At 52.6% G+C, this 17,139-nt stretch overlaps 5 protein-coding genes across 5 annotated transcripts; all 5 read left to right on the forward strand.

Annotated features, from left to right (window-relative positions):
- Positions 1 to 136: 136 nt before the first annotated feature.
- On the forward strand, positions 137 to 2,055 carry J4E78_009677 (uncharacterized protein; the record flags this gene model as incomplete). The annotated part of the gene is made up of 4 exons (XM_049370266.1): positions 137 to 431; positions 499 to 611; positions 661 to 1,033; positions 1,082 to 2,055. 4 exons carry the CDS (start codon positions 137 to 139, stop codon positions 2,053 to 2,055), a joined length of 1,755 nt encoding a protein of 584 aa, XP_049218013.1.
- A 4,636-nt stretch (positions 2,056 to 6,691) lies between these two features.
- J4E78_009678 (uncharacterized protein) lies at positions 6,692 to 9,456 on the forward strand (the record flags this gene model as incomplete). The annotated part of the gene is made up of 2 exons (XM_049370267.1): positions 6,692 to 8,729; positions 8,783 to 9,456. The coding sequence occupies 2 exons, from the start codon at positions 6,692 to 6,694 to the stop codon at positions 9,454 to 9,456; spliced, it is 2,712 nt and encodes a 903-aa protein (XP_049218014.1).
- A 789-nt stretch (positions 9,457 to 10,245) lies between these two features.
- J4E78_009679 (uncharacterized protein) lies at positions 10,246 to 10,977 on the forward strand (the record flags this gene model as incomplete). The annotated part of the gene is made up of 1 exon (XM_049370268.1): positions 10,246 to 10,977. The coding sequence occupies one exon, from the start codon at positions 10,246 to 10,248 to the stop codon at positions 10,975 to 10,977; it is 732 nt and encodes a 243-aa protein (XP_049218015.1).
- Positions 10,978 to 12,136: 1,159 nt separating this feature from the next.
- On the forward strand, positions 12,137 to 14,170 carry J4E78_009680 (uncharacterized protein; the record flags this gene model as incomplete). The annotated part of the gene is made up of 1 exon (XM_049370269.1): positions 12,137 to 14,170. One exon carries the CDS (start codon positions 12,137 to 12,139, stop codon positions 14,168 to 14,170), a length of 2,034 nt encoding a protein of 677 aa, XP_049218016.1.
- A 926-nt stretch (positions 14,171 to 15,096) lies between these two features.
- Positions 15,097 to 16,619, forward strand: J4E78_009681 (uncharacterized protein; the record flags this gene model as incomplete). Its single annotated transcript, XM_049370270.1, has 2 exons — positions 15,097 to 15,826; positions 15,874 to 16,619. 2 exons carry the CDS (start codon positions 15,097 to 15,099, stop codon positions 16,617 to 16,619), a joined length of 1,476 nt encoding a protein of 491 aa, XP_049218017.1.
- Between the last annotated feature and the right edge of the window lie 520 nt (positions 16,620 to 17,139).

Consider the following 17,139-nt stretch of genomic DNA (forward strand, 5'->3'; position numbering starts at 1 on the left):
GATTCGACGACCCTGGACAGCACCATCCCAATTGCGACTGCCCCATTATCGCACCCCTCTTTACCATTGCGCCAACCCCAAGCAACAACTCCACGCCCATCCTCCATCGCGGCACCACCACCATCACTACGCCAAGATGGTCCGAACTATGTTTGTGAATCCCTTTAAGGCTCATCATGTCGACGAATTCCCCGGCGTCCATGTGCCTCTTGATGACTCGACCCATCGCGCTTCTGTAGCTTCCACCCACCCACGCGCCTCCCTCGCTGCCACAGAGAAAACGACCAAAGACGACAAACCAGAAGATGGCCTCACGCGCCCTGATAGTAATGCATCTAGTGGTGTGGTTAACCATGGCTTGACAGTCGCAGCATTGAAGGCAGAGATTGAAGCAGAGGTCGCTGCTTCGGACAACGACACGCCATATGACCGTACGTCGTGTGGCTTTTCCTATCACTTCGGTTAGTTGCGCAAGGAAACAGTACTGATATTCCACAGGCAAGTCCAAGGTTATCAACAAAGCCTTGCAGGATATGGGCATGGGCCGCTACCAATGGCAGCTTTTTGCTCTTTGCGGTGGCGGTTGGATGGCCGACAACTTGTGGCTGCAGGTGCGCATATCAAATTCCTCATCAACCAACAGGACTTACCAGAATACAGGGTGTTGCTCTTACACTACCACAACTCAGCGTTGAGTTCGGTGTCAGCGAGACGGAAGTCAGATACACCACACTAGCGCTCTTCCTTGGTCTCTGCATTGGCGCTTCCTTCTGGGGTACCGCCTCTGACATTATCGGTCGCCGTCTCGCTTTCAACTTTACTCTTTTCCTCGCTGGGGTCTTTGGTCTTGCATCCGGCGGCGGGCCCAACTGGATCGGCACATGCGCACTCTACGCTTGCATTGGTCTTGGTGTCGGTGGTAACCTCCCAGTTGACGGCGCTTTGTTCCTCGAATTCCTGCCTCAAACATCGGGAAACCTCCTTACGCTGCTTTCCATCTTCTGGCCTGTCGGTAACCTGATTGCCTCGCTCCGTAAGTCGATACCGCTAGCTATACTCATCATTTACTAACGACCTGCAGTGGCATGGGCATTCATTCCCAACTTCTCATGCGCTGACGGCACTCCCCTCGGACAATGCCGCATGGAAGACAACATGGGCTGGCGATACCTCATTCTGACTCTCGGCGCGATCACATTCTTCATGTTCATCTGCCGCTTCTTCCTCTTCCATCTTTACGAGTCACCCAAGTTCCTGTTGTCTCGCGGTCGCCAGGCCGAGGCCGTCGCCACCGTCTACGGCATTGCGCACTACAACAAGACGCACACTTGGCTCACCGAGGACATTCTCAACCAAATCGGCGGCGACCAGGAAGTCACTGGAGAAGATGTCAAGCTTAGCGTCTTCGAAATCGTCAAGCGCTCCCTCAGCCGTTTCTCGATGAAGCGCTTCAGGACTCTCTTCCAGGACAAGAAGATTGGTCTTACCACTGCTCTACTCTGGTTCCAATGGTCGACTATCGGTATGGCCTACCCGCTGTTCAACGCTTTCCTCCCGCAGTACCTCAAGAACTCGGGCGGCGGAGTTGAGAACGACATCAGCATCGTCTACCGCAACTACGCCATCACCGCCATCGTCGGAGTCCCCGGATCCATCCTCGCCTGCTACACCGTCGACCTCAAATACGTTGGCCGCAAGGGCACAATGGCCATCGCCACCGTCATCACCGGTGTCTTCGTCTTCCTCTTCACCATCTCTTCCGACTCCGACTTCCAGCTCGCTTTCACTTGTCTCGAGGCTTTCTTCCAGAACATCATGTACGGTGTCTTGTACGCCTACACACCTGAAGTCTTCCCTGCCCCAATCCGTGGCACGGGTACTGGAATGAGCAGTTTCTTGAACCGCGTTGCTGGTCTTTGCGCGCCCATTGTTGCTATTCAGGCGGGTGGAAGTAACCCCAAGGCGCCGATTTACGCCAGTGGTGGATTGTTCATTGCGGCGTTCTTTAGTATGTTGGTGTTGCCTATTGAGACGAGAGGCAAGCAGACTTTGTAGATGGTACGCTTTGAGTACTTGACGGCAGGACCGCATAGCGCAGTTGTTTGATATGTAGCGCTAAGAATTGACAAAATCGAATTCTATGTTGAAGCCAATTTCATGTTTTTTATCCGTACACATCCTTAACACCCACTCACAGCCTAGCCCTCACCTCCCCCAGCTTCAAACCCCATCCCCTCAACCACCTCTCCACGAGCTCCTCCGTAACATCTTCAACCTCCGGCAACATCTCCATCGCATTCTCATTTCTAAAAACCATCGCCTCATTCTCCCTACCCTCCCTACCCTCCATCAAAAACGCATGCATCTTAAACTTCTGCGGGTCCAACATCCCCAACCACTGCGGCAAACTACACTCCCTTACTTCCAGTCCAAATCTCTCTACCAGCACCTTCTGCAGCAACGCCCAAGGTGCAGGACGAGGGTGCATCATGTTGTACACTTTAACATCGTCTGCTGATGTGCTTTGTTGGGATAAGGTGACATTGGCAATACCCTCTGCCAATGAATCAACAGGAATCCAATCCACAGCATTCATCCTCACAGGCCAATGCCCCAATTTCTGAGCCGTCTTGAATATAACGTATAGCCAACCCTGGATAGGCCACTGCGGCGCATTGAGTATCGCGGACGATGCACCACCAATCTGGCCTGCGCGTACAATAGCCACGCGTAACCCGTGCTCCTTTCCCGCGCGAGCGAGAAGTTGCTCCGCAAGACATTTACTTTGACCATAACCCGTGTTCGCTGCGCTGGAAAAGTCCCAGGCGTGGACTTCAGGGATGAGCGGGGTAGAAGGGTGCTGGGTTGGGTGGTTCATTATCGAGGTATTCGACGACACGAAGACGATACGCGGGTTTAGGCAATTGGCAATACATGTAGTGATAACATGTTGAACCGCATTGAGGAGGGGTAAGTAGCCGATAAGAGGCGTCGCCCAGTTTGCGTTCCACGCATTGAAAACGATTTTCGAGACGCTGGTTGTGAAGTGTGTGTATTGGGTGGGGGATAGGCCGAGTTGCGGGAGGGTGATGTCAGTTGTTATGAAGGTGAGGCGGGTGAGGTCTTCGTTGCTGATGCGGGTGAGAGACGAAGTGGTGCGTTGTTCTGCGTCTCTGCTACGGTTTAGGCAGAGGATGGTGGTGTGGGGATGTTTTTGGAGGAGAGAGGCGGTGATGTAGGGGCCTAGGAAGCCGGTGGAGCCGATGAGGGCGATGGTCTTTTGTGAGGTCATTGCTGGCTGTGAGGGTGTGGTGCTATCTTTGATTGGAATGAGGTTCTTGATATGTATAATCGGGGTGGTGAGAGTACTAAACAGTCGTCCATTGATACTATTACGCACGTGAGTAAGTGAAGGGTGAGGTTAGTACGTGATGTCAGGTACACGTCCGTTTGCGCCTTATACTTGAAGACGGGTCGGGAAGTGAGGTCGCCTCGACTGAGATGTTGGACATGCCGTGCAACATCCATTGGTAGGTAACATAGGGGCGTCCTGCATATAGCGATTTTAGGCCCGATACTTGTTCTCTCCAATGAACTGAATGTGAGATACACACTGACTGTCTACAATCGACATGACTTGTTGTCGGGTGGTCCGCGGATGCGTGCCAATCTCTCACAAAAGCGTAAGGGGCCCAACAACGGTAGCGATGTGCTGCTACATTGCATAAGATACACATTGCTTGTACCGATCTGTGTAGAGCGACGTCGCGGAACCACATCGATCACGCGTCCCGTTGTGTTTGCAGCCTTGTGCTCTTGGCCCTTCGATCTCAGCTTGCGAAGAGCGTGGCTGAAAGGGTAGGTCACCGTTGAGCGATACACGACAGGGTTTTGTGTGGCGTTGCTCCAACTGCGTGGTGGAATCCTGCAAGGCGTTGACTATAGTGTCTCTCCATGTCCTCGAGACGGACTGGAAGGCCTAGACCTAGCGCGATAGTAATCAGACCAAGTTGAAGATTTAAAGGCGTAAAGGGTACGTTGCCATAGGCTAGGAACGAATGAGGAAAGAGTCTATCGTCGACGTTCAGTTCACATCGCAGCATCTGCCGTGATACAACATGCCAGTACCCGATACGTGACGGTTCGCATGGGTGGGTAATTGTGGGCGCAAGGGTGACCCAAGACTGAGGCACGGAAAAGGGAGGTTTGAGATATCCCTTTGGTCTGATGATGTAGCAATGCGACTCCACAATCGCCACGCGCTGCTCCTTACCTCTCCATACCACATGTTGTGTACACCCACCGCAACGGCTGCCGTTTTGGTCGAATGATGTACTCCGCAGCGGCACAGGGAAATAGTTTCGAAACGCCGTGAGGCGTTGCCGCGCTTGCCATCGCCTTTCTTGAAGAAAGAAGCTTGCCCCGAGCTGCCCTCGACTGAGCGACGGTCCGCGCTGTCATAGACTTTCCCGTGCCGACCATGCCGCTCAGCCAAGATATAGACTTGCCGTCCTTGCTGTTCGTCCATGTTGTTGTCTCGTCTAGCAGCTCGGTGCGGGTGTTCGATACACATCGTGCATTGTGCTCTTCGTCGTGGGAATCGGAGGAGGGACCTATTGCGAAAGGCAGTATGGCTAGATCCAGCTTCGGGTCGTCGTGGGCAGACAGAGCAGAGCAGCGAGGCCGCTGTCAGGCTGGACGCAAAATACCACTCAAAGTCATTACAATCGACTCATGTCGAGACGAGCGCGAAAACAATAAGATCTTGTCAGGCTGAAAGTACTGCTGCCATTCATTGTCGTCTGCCCAAGGCTGAGAGTACTGGCACAGCTGCGCGGAGGGTATTGCATCCGGCGCTAATCCACAAACGCGTCGGAGCCACGTTTCGCCGACGCCCGCTAGTGCGTAATCGAAAGATGAGCGACCCCCGGGGCGCACCATGCCAAGGTCATCCCCAATCGCGTGCATTGCGATGTCTCTGTTTGAGCATACTGTTGATGCGCTAGATAAGATACACTAACACGACACCACTCGATGGCCTGTACACAGCAATTGAGATGTCCATCAACCACCCGGCACGTCCACGGGTTGCTTCCTGAAGAGCGTGGTCGCCCTACATGTGCGAATTCACGCTGCGACGCTCGTTGTACCAGTCCAGGCTCTAGAAAGTCACTCTCCTGCGACGATGGCATCAACATTCTCCCGACGTCTCCTGACATCTCGGTCGAATCCGAACCCCCGCACTGGCCTATCGCTGACATTGCCCGACCGCAAGGACACAAATTCTCCACGATCGCGACGCACCAGCGACCCAAGGTTCAGCGGTTTGTTTGCACTAGCCATGAGCAACTTCAGCACTGGATCAGATCGCTGGCAGTGCACATGTCTTGAAGCTAATCAGCGACACCAAAAGGTTCTCTGTCCGAACCACAAAGCGGAGTGCCGATACCGGATATGCCGTCTATGATGCAAATGATCGGCTTTCGCTTGTCCATGTCGCCCACGATCGAGCCGAACAGAGATACTAAAGCTGGCACGTTGCATGGCGACACTGCGTCGTAGAGACTCTGCTCCTATGAAGATAGCTTGACGTGCGTTGAGTTAGGATAAAGGAGTAGCTGGGTGATGAGGCTGCGTATAAGTCCAGATGATTCGCCAATCATGTTCTGGTCAAGCTTTGTAAGACTGCTGCGAAGAAGCGCAGAATTACACTGGAGCGTGTCTGGACGAGCGTGGTTGCCAAAGAAACTCTTGAGACGAGAGGGGAATTGTCTTTCCCATACCATCATCTCTGCAATGCCCATTAACCAAGAGGATTTCAGAGAACGGCCGATTAAGTCAAAGGAAGCAGCTTTCGTGCAGCTACATCGCTGATTGAACTCAGTGCAATGCAGATAGTAGCGCGGATACCGCATTTGTATTGTCAGCGCCGGATCAAGAGATACAAACCATAGGCTTGAGGCCAATTAGAGAGACGGATCTCGCCGCGCGAATGGGGGCTGACAGTCCGCAGCAAATCTGATCAGAGAACATTATTATCAGGTCGGGTCCACGGCAGTGGGCCTATGCGAACCCCAGATCTAGAACGCTCTGCGGAAGGTGTGCTTGTCCAAGCCTGACACCGATAAGATTCGATGCGGGAAACCACAGCTAGCGGTCAAACCCCCTAGTAAGGCAGTCGACGAGAGCTTTATTCTTTACGTAGCTCATGGACTGAGCGGTATTGTTATTTCATCCCCAAACGTGTGTAAGGAAGCCTCTGCGAGAAATAACTCGCGGCTGCCACAGTTGCTGAGTCTAACAGAAGGCAGCGACTGCACTACCTGGCCGACAGGTACACGCCACAGCCAATCACCGATTTTCCCCGCACTGCCCTCAAAACACATCGAAACTGGTCCTTTTCGCGCAGCGTCTCCATGCAGCGTTTGGCTTATTAGATTAGCCACAGTAGCTCGAGGTCTATATCTGGTTCCCGGCCAGCGCGCACTTTGACCGGAACCGACGGGGCACTCATCGTGGCGATTTGGCAACCAGGCAACCCCGATCATCCGTTGAGAATCACCGCTACCGGCAAGAAGTGTGTGCCCGACACGCAGTCAACGTATATCGTGCAAACAGGGCGTCTTGGATTGGAAGTGACCCCCTTCAGCCTTTACTACTGCGATCGAGGCCTTTCGATTTGCCAGGCAAGATGTCTGAAGGTCAGCAGGCAGCCGTTAGAGACGATGGTGATGGATTCGCTCAAGAAGAGCCAAATGGTGTGGCACACTCGGAAAAGATCATTCCTCAAGTCCGAGAGTGTAATTGGGAACAGTTCAAGAACAGACATAACGGTAGTGGAGAGGTTTCCGCTTTGGAGGTGCTGGTTGCTGGTGATTCACTTCCACGTCAAATTTATGACGAGGATGTCAGAAGGATGCACATTCCTGGACATAACTCTGAACCTCCGTCTTTCCTTGCGGACCCGACCATCACGATCAAAAAGCACGGCCTAGCACATAGCAAAGTACGCAGCGATCGTTGGATCCAACAGGTCCGGATCAATTCCAAAGCCGTGATGAAGATCCTTGGAAAGTTCAGTGATGCCGACAAAACTTGGGAAGGGAAACCACACACATTCCTGCAGCCTTTTCGACATCTCCTTCACTTCCACGAGAACATGAAGAAGGAACTTCACATCATCGACGCAAAGATTACAGGCTCATCAGTACCACCAGAAACGAATGTCACCTCGCTGGATGCATTCAAGCTGATGGACACAGCGCCTGCTTCCGTTGCCGATGGTGGAGACATGAACAATAAAAAAGAGCAAGATCCAGACGATCTGGAAGCGTTGTATCTGAAGAAAGAAACGCTTGAAGAGGTCCAGTGCTACGTCAACTTTGTAGAAGACCACCTGCTACCTCTGCGCCAACGATTCCGTAATCCGACCGCGTCAGGAGTGCCCAAAGTAGGCTACGAAGATCTGAGCTATCTCTTCGAGCCGGGCGATCTGGTGTATGTCCCACAGTCGAGCCAACAAGGGCCCATCGCAAACTCAACTGTACAGGAGATCCGAAGAGTTTTTCGGGTTCACGTCGGCTACAATAAAGAGTTGCTGACCGGCTGCGATTGCTCCGTTTGCAGGATACACAAGTTTACCTCAGTGCAGTCGTACTACTTGGACTACGACGGCGAGGGATACGGTTGTGTTATGACACCAATCTCCTTTGAACCATTTCCGGGGAAGAAACTTGTCACTGAGCTGCCATGTTACCCTCTTCTGTTCGTCAATGATCGGGAGATGAAGCTGAAACACGCCAAGAGTGACGGGTACAAATTTGTGGAAAACATCGCCAACCGATACGGCTTCTATGACGGGTGGTCGGTCAGCAAAAGTCCTGTCGGGGACAACCTTGAAGACGCAAGAGGAGGTATGATCAAGAGCCCTGAGCATATCCAGAGCGACGTGTTGGTGGACTTCATGGAAGCTTCCAACGTATATCCAAAGTGGAAACCCGAGCTGACCCCACAAGAAGAAGACGCATACACTCTGTCACCAGTTAGCGATGACACATCCATCATAACATGGAAGGGTTCTAACCGGAAAGATCTTCTTCGAGAAAGCCCTGACAGTCTCATGGATGACAGTTTATTCGAGTTCCTGGAGTACAATGCTTATATTAAGCGCGATGCCTTTCTGGCGAAGCAGCATAACCAAGACCCTCCTACTGGAGAAGACCTGGTCCTTCTACCACGGCGCATGTTTGCGTACGCCGTACGGGATCGTAAGTTCGTGCATATCGACTCTCGCTATCTCAAGCCCGTGAAGCAGCTAGGCAGGGCGGCTGAGGCATTCACAGATCTTCAGATTGAGGACAAGAACAAACGACTCATCGAATCGCTTCTGAAGTCGCACTTCAGGAAGAAAAAGGAAGAATCGGAGGGCACGGAAGTTCCCTCGCAAGATCTCATTCGAGGAAAAGGCCGAGGCGTTGTCATCCTTCTACATGGTGCACCAGGCGTTGGAAAGACGGCCACAGCGGAGGCCTTTGCCCAGAAATATGAGAAGCCGCTGTTTCCGATCACCTGCGCTGACCTTGGTTTTACTCCGGAAGGTGTGGAGAAGTCGTTGAAAGAATTCTTCCGCTTGGCCCATCTTTGGGACTGTGTTCTGTTACTCGATGAAGCTGAGGTCTTTCTTTCGCAAAGAGACAAGAATGATCTTCAAAGGAATTCTTTGGTGTCCGGTAAGCCGTCTTCATCCCGCAAACAATAATACTCATACTTACATCATGATTAGTGTTTCTGCGCATGCTCGAGTATTACAACGGTGTGTTGTTCCTCACGACCAATCGATTTGGGGTTCTTGATGAGGCAATCAAGTCTCGAGTTCACCTCCATCTGCGATACAACCAGCTCAACAGACAACAGACCACAGAGATCTTCAAGCACAACATCAGTCGACTCAAAAGAATCGAACTTCAACGCCAGGATCCAGCTGATCGCCTATTTATCGTTGAAAGCGAAATCAACGAATTTGCGCTGACCCATTTCGACGAGACCGCCAAGTCTGGCGTAGGCCGGTGGAATGGCAGGCAGATTCGAAATGCATTCCTGATCGCTGCTTCACTCGCGCACCTCGATGGCGATGACAATCCCGGCATGCAGAGACAGCTCAGAAAGATGCATTTCGATACTGTCGCCCAGACGATCACAGTATACGATAGCTTCGGAACCGCCACCCTGGGTCGAGATGACAGTCATCTTGCCGACGAGCGCGAGGAGAGATACGACGGGTTTGATCAACGTTCTAGTGTAGCTTTCCCGAGTAGTCCATATGGACAGCCTTCGTATGCCCCGCCGCAACGTCCTGGGCCTTCCGGCTACTATGCTGCACCGACAGCTCAGAATGAACGTACAAATTATACGGGGGCTCCGGTACGTGGCCAAGCCTGGTACTCCGACAGCATATAATTCACTTCCATTGGATTCAGATTGTTGGAGTTCTTACGAAAGGGGTCCAAGATCATTCTCGAGAGCAGCAGAGTGGCAGCAAGCGTGTAGCATTCAGTGACACGAATAGAAGAACAACGTCGGCCGATCCTTGTGTAGCAGACGGTTCAATTTGTACCTTTCTTAGATGCCGATCTCTTCTCTTACTTTCCGTTTATCGCTTCTCATCTTTGGGCTAGCTTAGCTTTCAATATACATGACAGCATCTGCCGTCGTACGACCTGTCAATACCCTATACGGTACGGTTCGCATGCGTGAATCGTGATGATGCGCGCAAGAGCGGCTCGGGTCTGAGGCGTGGGAACGAGAAAATCATGGCCCTGATGATGTAGCGACGGGTGGAAAGACGAGAGAATCTAAAAATTGGCCAAGGCGGGCTCCACAACTGCTACGCGCTGCAGGCCGCGACCCCTTACGTCTCCGTCCCACATGTCGTCTACACCCACCACGACGGCTGTTGCTTTGGTCGAATATCTTTCGAGAAGAGTAGTCTCTATCTGTCTGTCGAGTCAGCAAATGACACGGAAAACACGCACCGCAACGCGCGAGTGCAGCCAGGGTCTTTCCCCGCATCTGGCTGCCGAGGCTTCAACACCATGAAGTTTGGCATCTCGAGACTGCAAAACGAGGCGTAACCTCATGAAATCACGAGAGCTAACATTATAGACCCTACTAACCAATTTACTTTAGCCCAGGTAGCATCGCATCGCCCCCGACATCGTAATCGCAATACCTAAACCCTTCCACAAGATGGCACTAGGCGAATACACAAACCTACGCGTCTCCCGCCACGACCGCGTCTTCATCATAACCCTCGCCAAAGCCCCCGAAAACCGCATAAACGTCGCCTTCGCGCAAGAAATAATACGCGCGCTCCGCGACATCGAGGCAGAACTAGGCGCCGACACAGAAGGCTGCGTGATAACACGGGGAAACGACGAGAAGTTCTGGTGCACAGGTCTCGAGCTGGACGAGAGCGACAGAAACCCTTTCGCCAACAGCGATGGCTTCTTCCCGCTGCTAGCCACCTTGCTCGACTACCCTTTCCCCACCATCGCGTTGCTGACGGGTCATACATTCGGCGGCGCCTGCCCCTTCGCTCTCGCACACGACTACCGCATCATGAACTCCTCGCGCGGCTTCTTCTCTATGCCGCCTGTGAATCTCGGTTTGCATTTCCCTGGCATCGGTTTCTTGCCGCGGCTTAAGCTGCGCCCGCAGGTTGCAAGGAAGATGCTGCTTGAGGCGCATCGCTGGACGGGTAAGGAGGCATACGAGGATGGTATTGTGGATGAGATTGCGGAGCCGAAGGTTATGCTTGAGGTTGCGCTGAAGAAGGCGAGGGATGTGCAGGGGAGGGCTAAGATGGGTGTTTATAGTGTGTTGAGGAATGAGCTTTGGGGGGAGGCGGCGGAGAGGATTAGGGGGATTTGCTATGTGCATGGGAAGAGGGTTACTGCGCCTGCGAAGGCGAAGATCTAGAATTGTCGGTTTATACGACTGATTATCATCGTTATCAATCTAGGCTGACTCACTGATCATGTATTTTGGTTGTTCTTTGTTGGATGGTTTCTCCCTTCCGCAGTTCGCGCGGACGTGTCCCATTTCGTCATGGATCCGTGCGTCATCCCATCGCGACTTCCTTCCGCTTCATCTCACTCCACCTTCCTTCCGCCTCATCACACCCCGAAACACCCCTCCATGTCGTTGTTTCATCTTTCACCAATTCCCTCAGATATCGCAGAACGGTCGCTCACCTTTACGAACCTGTTGCGACAAACAAAGTACGTCTACCGAACGCACGAGGGTCGGTCGCGAGCTATCTCCAGCACCCTACTTGTCTCTGCGGAGACCGGACCGAGAAAATGCGCGTATCAGGCCATTGATGATCTTTGATATCAGTATATACAAGTGTACTTGTGTAATGGTAGATTCTGTCTATCTGCCGCTGGCCGTCAAAGGCTAAATGCGTCGTTTCATCTACCGGGCCCTGGCAACCCCCATTCAATTTGCATCAACACCTGGATGCTCAACACAACAACGTGAAACTGACTGGACCAGGCTACTTCAGCCTCAGTTTTGGTTATTGTTCATACGCCCCGTACCATAAGGATCGGATTGATTACGCCTGATCGATCCTGGGTTGAATTGAGGCTCAAAAAACAGGAACGGGGGCCCAGGTAACTACGCATCTGCGCTTTTCGATACTTGTGTAGATCACACACGAAAATGCGCCATCATGTAATTCTAACAGCAATTATAAGCGTGGAGCATTTTGCCGCAAGCGGGACGCAGCAGCAATATACAACCAACGTGGAAGCGGATCAACACTTAACAGAAAGTACCGCCGTTCATACTTTCAGTCATCATGATGCCTTCAAGGAGCTTATCGCATGAGCGGATGACGATACGCACTCAGCCGACGACCATCGTATGATGCGCATTGCGTCTCCCAGCATCGGACGAAGGGTGAACTGGCGCAAATCTGTAAGCGCCTTGCGGCTATCCTCACAGTCTTCGAGATGCTGGTACAAAAGACGTGCACATCTTATATCTGGTACGAGTCGCGTCTTCGACAGGATTGAGCTCTGTGCTACAGTATAACGTCATTATCTGGTAGAGTCTACGTATTTCGCCGACGATGACGATAGGCAGGCTGTTATTGACGCTTGTTGCTATCAGCCATACAGGTACTTGCTCCTATACACAAATATACTTCACTCTTGTTTATCTGATTGACGCTATTACAGCATATGGCCAAACGACCAAGCGGTACTGCGATTTGGAAACCTCGATGTGCTATTCCGGGTGGACTGGTACGAATGGCATCACCTTTGGTGTCGCTCTACCTCGGTCAAAAGCTGCGCCTTTCGACACCGTCCTGCAAATTGTGTCGCCTATCAAGAATGGATGGGTCGGTTTCAGCTGGGGCGGGACGATGCCATATGTCCCACTTACAGTCGGATGGATGAACAGTGCATCGAATACCTCCATCTACTCATCAAGGATGGCTTTCGGTCTGAGCTTGCCGCAACCCTACGCCGATGCCGAATACTCGTACATCAAAGGAACTGGATACAACGCGACTCACTGGACCCTAAATGTGCGGTGTAAAGGTTGTTCTCAATGGCATGACGTGGACGGCAACCTGGTTTCCATCGACGCAAATGCATCTGCGCAAAAGTTCGCGTATGGCTTGTCGAGTAGACCACCTGCTGAACCCGCGAACAACAGATCTACCTTCAACGTGCACAATTCTTTTGGAAACTACCGAATTGACCTCACACAAGGTCAGAATGCGGATTTCGACGAGTTAGTTGCTGCGAACCTCGTCGATGTTACACCACCAGCATCAAGCAGCACCCCAGTACCTAGCTCGGCTATCAGCACAATATCGACTACGATGAGCATGAGTACGGTCACTTCGGGGTTACCGCAACCAACCCATACAGGAATACCTGTGTCGTGTCCTGATGTTGCAGAACTTGCATTTCCTGCGAACACAGCGAAAGGATGGAGGGCGACAAAGGTCGCAGGAGGACTGACCCAGCCAAGAGGTCTTATATTCGATAACTCTGGGAACCTTCTTGTCGTTCAGAATGGAATGGGCATTACAGCTCACAAAGTTGCGCCAAACGGTTGCCTCACCTCGATCAAGACCGTCATCGCTCAACGAAATCTCAACCATGGCATTGTGCTCAGCCACGATGGAAAGACGCTGTTCGCTAGCTCTGCAACTTCGGTATTCTCATGGTCATATGATGCAACCACCATGAGTGTATTTGAGAACGCAACAACAGTCCTAACAGGCATGGACAGTAGAGGGCATGTCACCAGGACGCTAGCGATCCCACCAAAATACCCGAATCTCCTTCTCGTCTCGCATGGCTCGAATGACAACTTCGATTACGGTTCTGCAGATATCGCAACCGGCAGATCTTGTATCAAAGTATTTGATACAACCGCTATCCCCGCGGATGGCTACAACTACCCAACCAGTGGCTACCAGATGGGATATGGGCTCCGCAATGAAGTCGGTCTAGCGTTCGATGCTGACGGCATGCTTTGGGGTGTCGAGAATTCTTCGGATGAGCTGCATCGCACCATTGACGGGGTATCCGTGGATATCCATACTGATAACCCAGCTGATGAGATCAACTACCTCGGAGATCCATCCAAAGAGAACACGGACTGGTATGGGTACCCCACCTGTTATACCGTCTTCAACCCGGCATCTATTGCAGACAAACCATTCACGATAGGCGACCTGTTCGTTCTGGAGCCTAATGCGACCTTCACAGACGATACCTGTGACACCCGCAGTATACCACCGCGTCTTGCTCTCCCAGCACACTCCGCACCCCTTGATGTGAGCTTCAACAAGAACTTCACTAGCATGTACATTACCCTCCATGGATCGTGGAACCGCAACCCTTCGATTGGATACAAGATCATTGAAGTGCCGTTTACCAAGGGCGCGAACGGCTTCGGACCGAAGGCAGCCGTGAATAGTACGCAGAGTTGGGCTGATATTTTCTGGAATCCGGATGTGGAGTCTTGCTCGACTACGCAATGTTTCAGGCCTGTGAGTATTGTGCAGGATGGCTATGGTAGGATGTATGTGACTAGTGATAGCGGGGCAGAGGGGGAGATGATTATCATTGGAAGGGAGTAGATAGGGAGATGTGTGGGATCATGGCAGCTCTTCGCATTCGCTTAATGTGTCTCTATATTAGACTCGTCCGCCTGCTCCGTCTACCGACCTTTCGGAATTTACTAGCAGTCTGTCTGCCTGCCTCGGTGCTTTTCACAATCGCTATTTGACATCGCGCCTTGTCTCGTGAACATCGAGATGTTCAGACATCGTTCGCTCGAACATACCGAGGTATCTGGCTTTCGGACGTCTTGAGTTTCCGAGAACCGGGGACTTGTAGCGTCGTCCAGCCCTACGAAAGTTTCCGATAAGGCAGTACAACTTAGCTGGTGATCATGATCTGCGGGGTACATGTGACTCGGCCTCTCAAATCAACACTCCAAGCATCTCACCAGCCGTAACCTGTCTCGCGCATAGTGGTCCAAAAGGAGTCAACAGAGCGAGTCATGGCTGTCGCACACAAGTCATGTTTCCTTTTGTGGCAAGGTGAGCGGCTGCCGAAGAAAAAGCAACTAAGGATCTGCCTCGGCAAAAAACTCGGTGACGTATTTACCGCTTCAACAACACTAAGGTTGCGAACGACACCCCCAATCGCACGGCGGTGAAAGGCGGCCGTGATGGACTAGATGATGGACGAATTGTCTAGTGGTGGGGTAGCGTGCGCAACGTGTGGCGTCGCACGATGGGGGTGGAGCCACCTCGGAGGTTGAGGTCTGAGGTGGTTAGGTACAAAGGTCGACATGCACCGGCTCCCCTGGCCATTGCCCACCACTGACTTGCTGTCATAGCTTTTGTATTTGTCGGACGATTCACATATACTCCGAGTCACGAAGCCGATTGAGAGACTACACTTTACCTCCCACCTCCCCACCTCCCCACGTCGCGTACCTGCGCCGGCACCCTTTCTCCACCGTAAGCACCGCCAACAATCCGCACACCGGCCCGCCATGATCGACTCGTACTTCGACGTGTTAGTAATCGGCAGCGGCCTCAGCGGCATCAACTCGGCCTACCGCATCCAAGAGTCGCTGCCAGACGCCAAATTCGCCGTCCTCGAAGCCCGCCACGAACTCGGAGGGACATGGTCGCAATTCAAATACCCCGGCGTACGGTCGGACTCCGACCTGCATACTTTGGGCTTCCAGTTCTACCCATGGAGGGCGAAGAACCCGATTGCGAGCGGCGAGAGCATCATGAGCTACTTGCAGGAGACGGCGCACAAGTTTGATTTGGATAAGAAGATTCGGTATAGACACAAGGTTATGAAGGCGGATTGGAGGAGCGAGGAACAGCGGTGGAGACTTGAGGTGGAGGTTGGAAATGATGTTGGGAGAGAGCCACGGACGGTGGTGTACTGGACCAAGTGGCTGATCACTGGTACGGGTTACTACAACTACGATACCCCGCTGAAGGCAAATATCCCTGGTATCGACAACTTCAAGGGCAAGCTTGTTCACCCGCAGTTCTGGCCTGAGGATCTGGATTACAAGGGCAAGAAGATGATTATCGTGGGAAGTGGCGCGACTACTATTACCATGATGCCTGCGATGGTGGATAATGGTGTGGGCAGCGTTACTCAGTTGCAGAGAAGTCCCACGTACATCATGAGTCTACCGCAGAAGGACCAGGTGTGGTTTGAGAAGTGGGCGCCCGAGTGGTTCACCCTGCGCTACAAACGTACGTCCCCCTTTCTTCCCCTACCAACCTCAAACTAACACCCCCAGGCTTCATGTTCACCCTCGTCCCCATCCTCCTCTACAAATTCTGCATCTGGTTCCCCACCCTCGCCTCCAACTTCCTCGTCAAAAAAGCCGCCCAACAACTCCCGCCCGACTTCCCCGTCGATCCCCACTTCAAACCCGGCTACAACCCCTGGCAACAACGCATGTGCCTCTGCCCGGACGGCGACTACTTCAAAGCCTTCAGCTCAGGGAAAGCGCACATCGTCACCGACACCATCAAGAGCGTCGTCGCTGACGGCATCGAACTCAACAGCGGCACCAAACTCGACGCTGACATTATCGTTACTGCTACGGGCCTCAACATGCGTTTCCTCGGCGGCATCGACGTGCGCGTCGACGGCAAGAAAATCGAAGTCTCAGAGCAATACATGTGGCGCAACGCCATGCTGACCTCCCTCCCCAACCTCGGCAATATCATCGGTTATTGGAACGCGTCTTGGACACTCGGTTCGGACGCTGCCTCCCGTCTCTTTGTCCGCTTGATCAAGCACCAACAAGAGCAGGGGTATACTAGTGTGACGCCTGTGATTGATGAGAAGAGTAAACAGAAGACTGTTAGTGCTAGTCCGTTGAATAGCACGTATGTCAATGTGGCGATGAAGAAGATGCCGAATTGTGCGGATGCGGGGCCCTGGAAGCCGAGGGATAATTGGTTTGCGGATAATTGGGGGGTTACGAGGGGGAGTATTGAGGAGGGGTTGAGGTGGGAGAGGGTGAGGGTTGAGTAGTGTGGTTGGGGGTAGTAGGAAGAGGGGTTTTGAGATGGATGGGGTTATGAGGTTCTAATGAATGATACTTGAGTACGGTAGTTTGGTCTGAAATGTTGTTGTTGTGTCGAGAGAGTGGTGTGGTGGTCTGTTGTTGCTAGACGCTTCCATCCTAATGCGGCAATTCCCCTTTCACTTTCACTTTCACTTTCACCGCGTCCGTGCCATCTTTTCGACTTGCTTATCTCAACGTCCCCCGTCTTGCAAACTCTTTCTCTACACCCCGTCTCCCACCCACGCTGCTCCATCGCGACCTCAGTTGTCGACGCTGCGCGTTCCTACGATGAATCTTCCTGAGTACTTCACGCTCGCTCACCACCCAGCGCCCTACTATTCACAGCATGCCGTCGCGTCATACTACAGAGCAGACTTTGGCGATCTGCCGCGACCTGGTTGCGAAGAGATGTAGCCTTCGCGCTCAGTTCGCGACGCAGTAACGCACGCGACGGCATCACTGCGTCGTCGCCACGCCGGCCTGAAC

Source organism: Alternaria triticimaculans (assembly GCF_023758025.1).
Source record: "Alternaria triticimaculans strain BMP 0046 chromosome Unknown scaffold_22, whole genome shotgun sequence".
Lineage (NCBI taxonomy): Eukaryota > Fungi > Ascomycota > Dothideomycetes > Pleosporales > Pleosporaceae > Alternaria > Alternaria triticimaculans.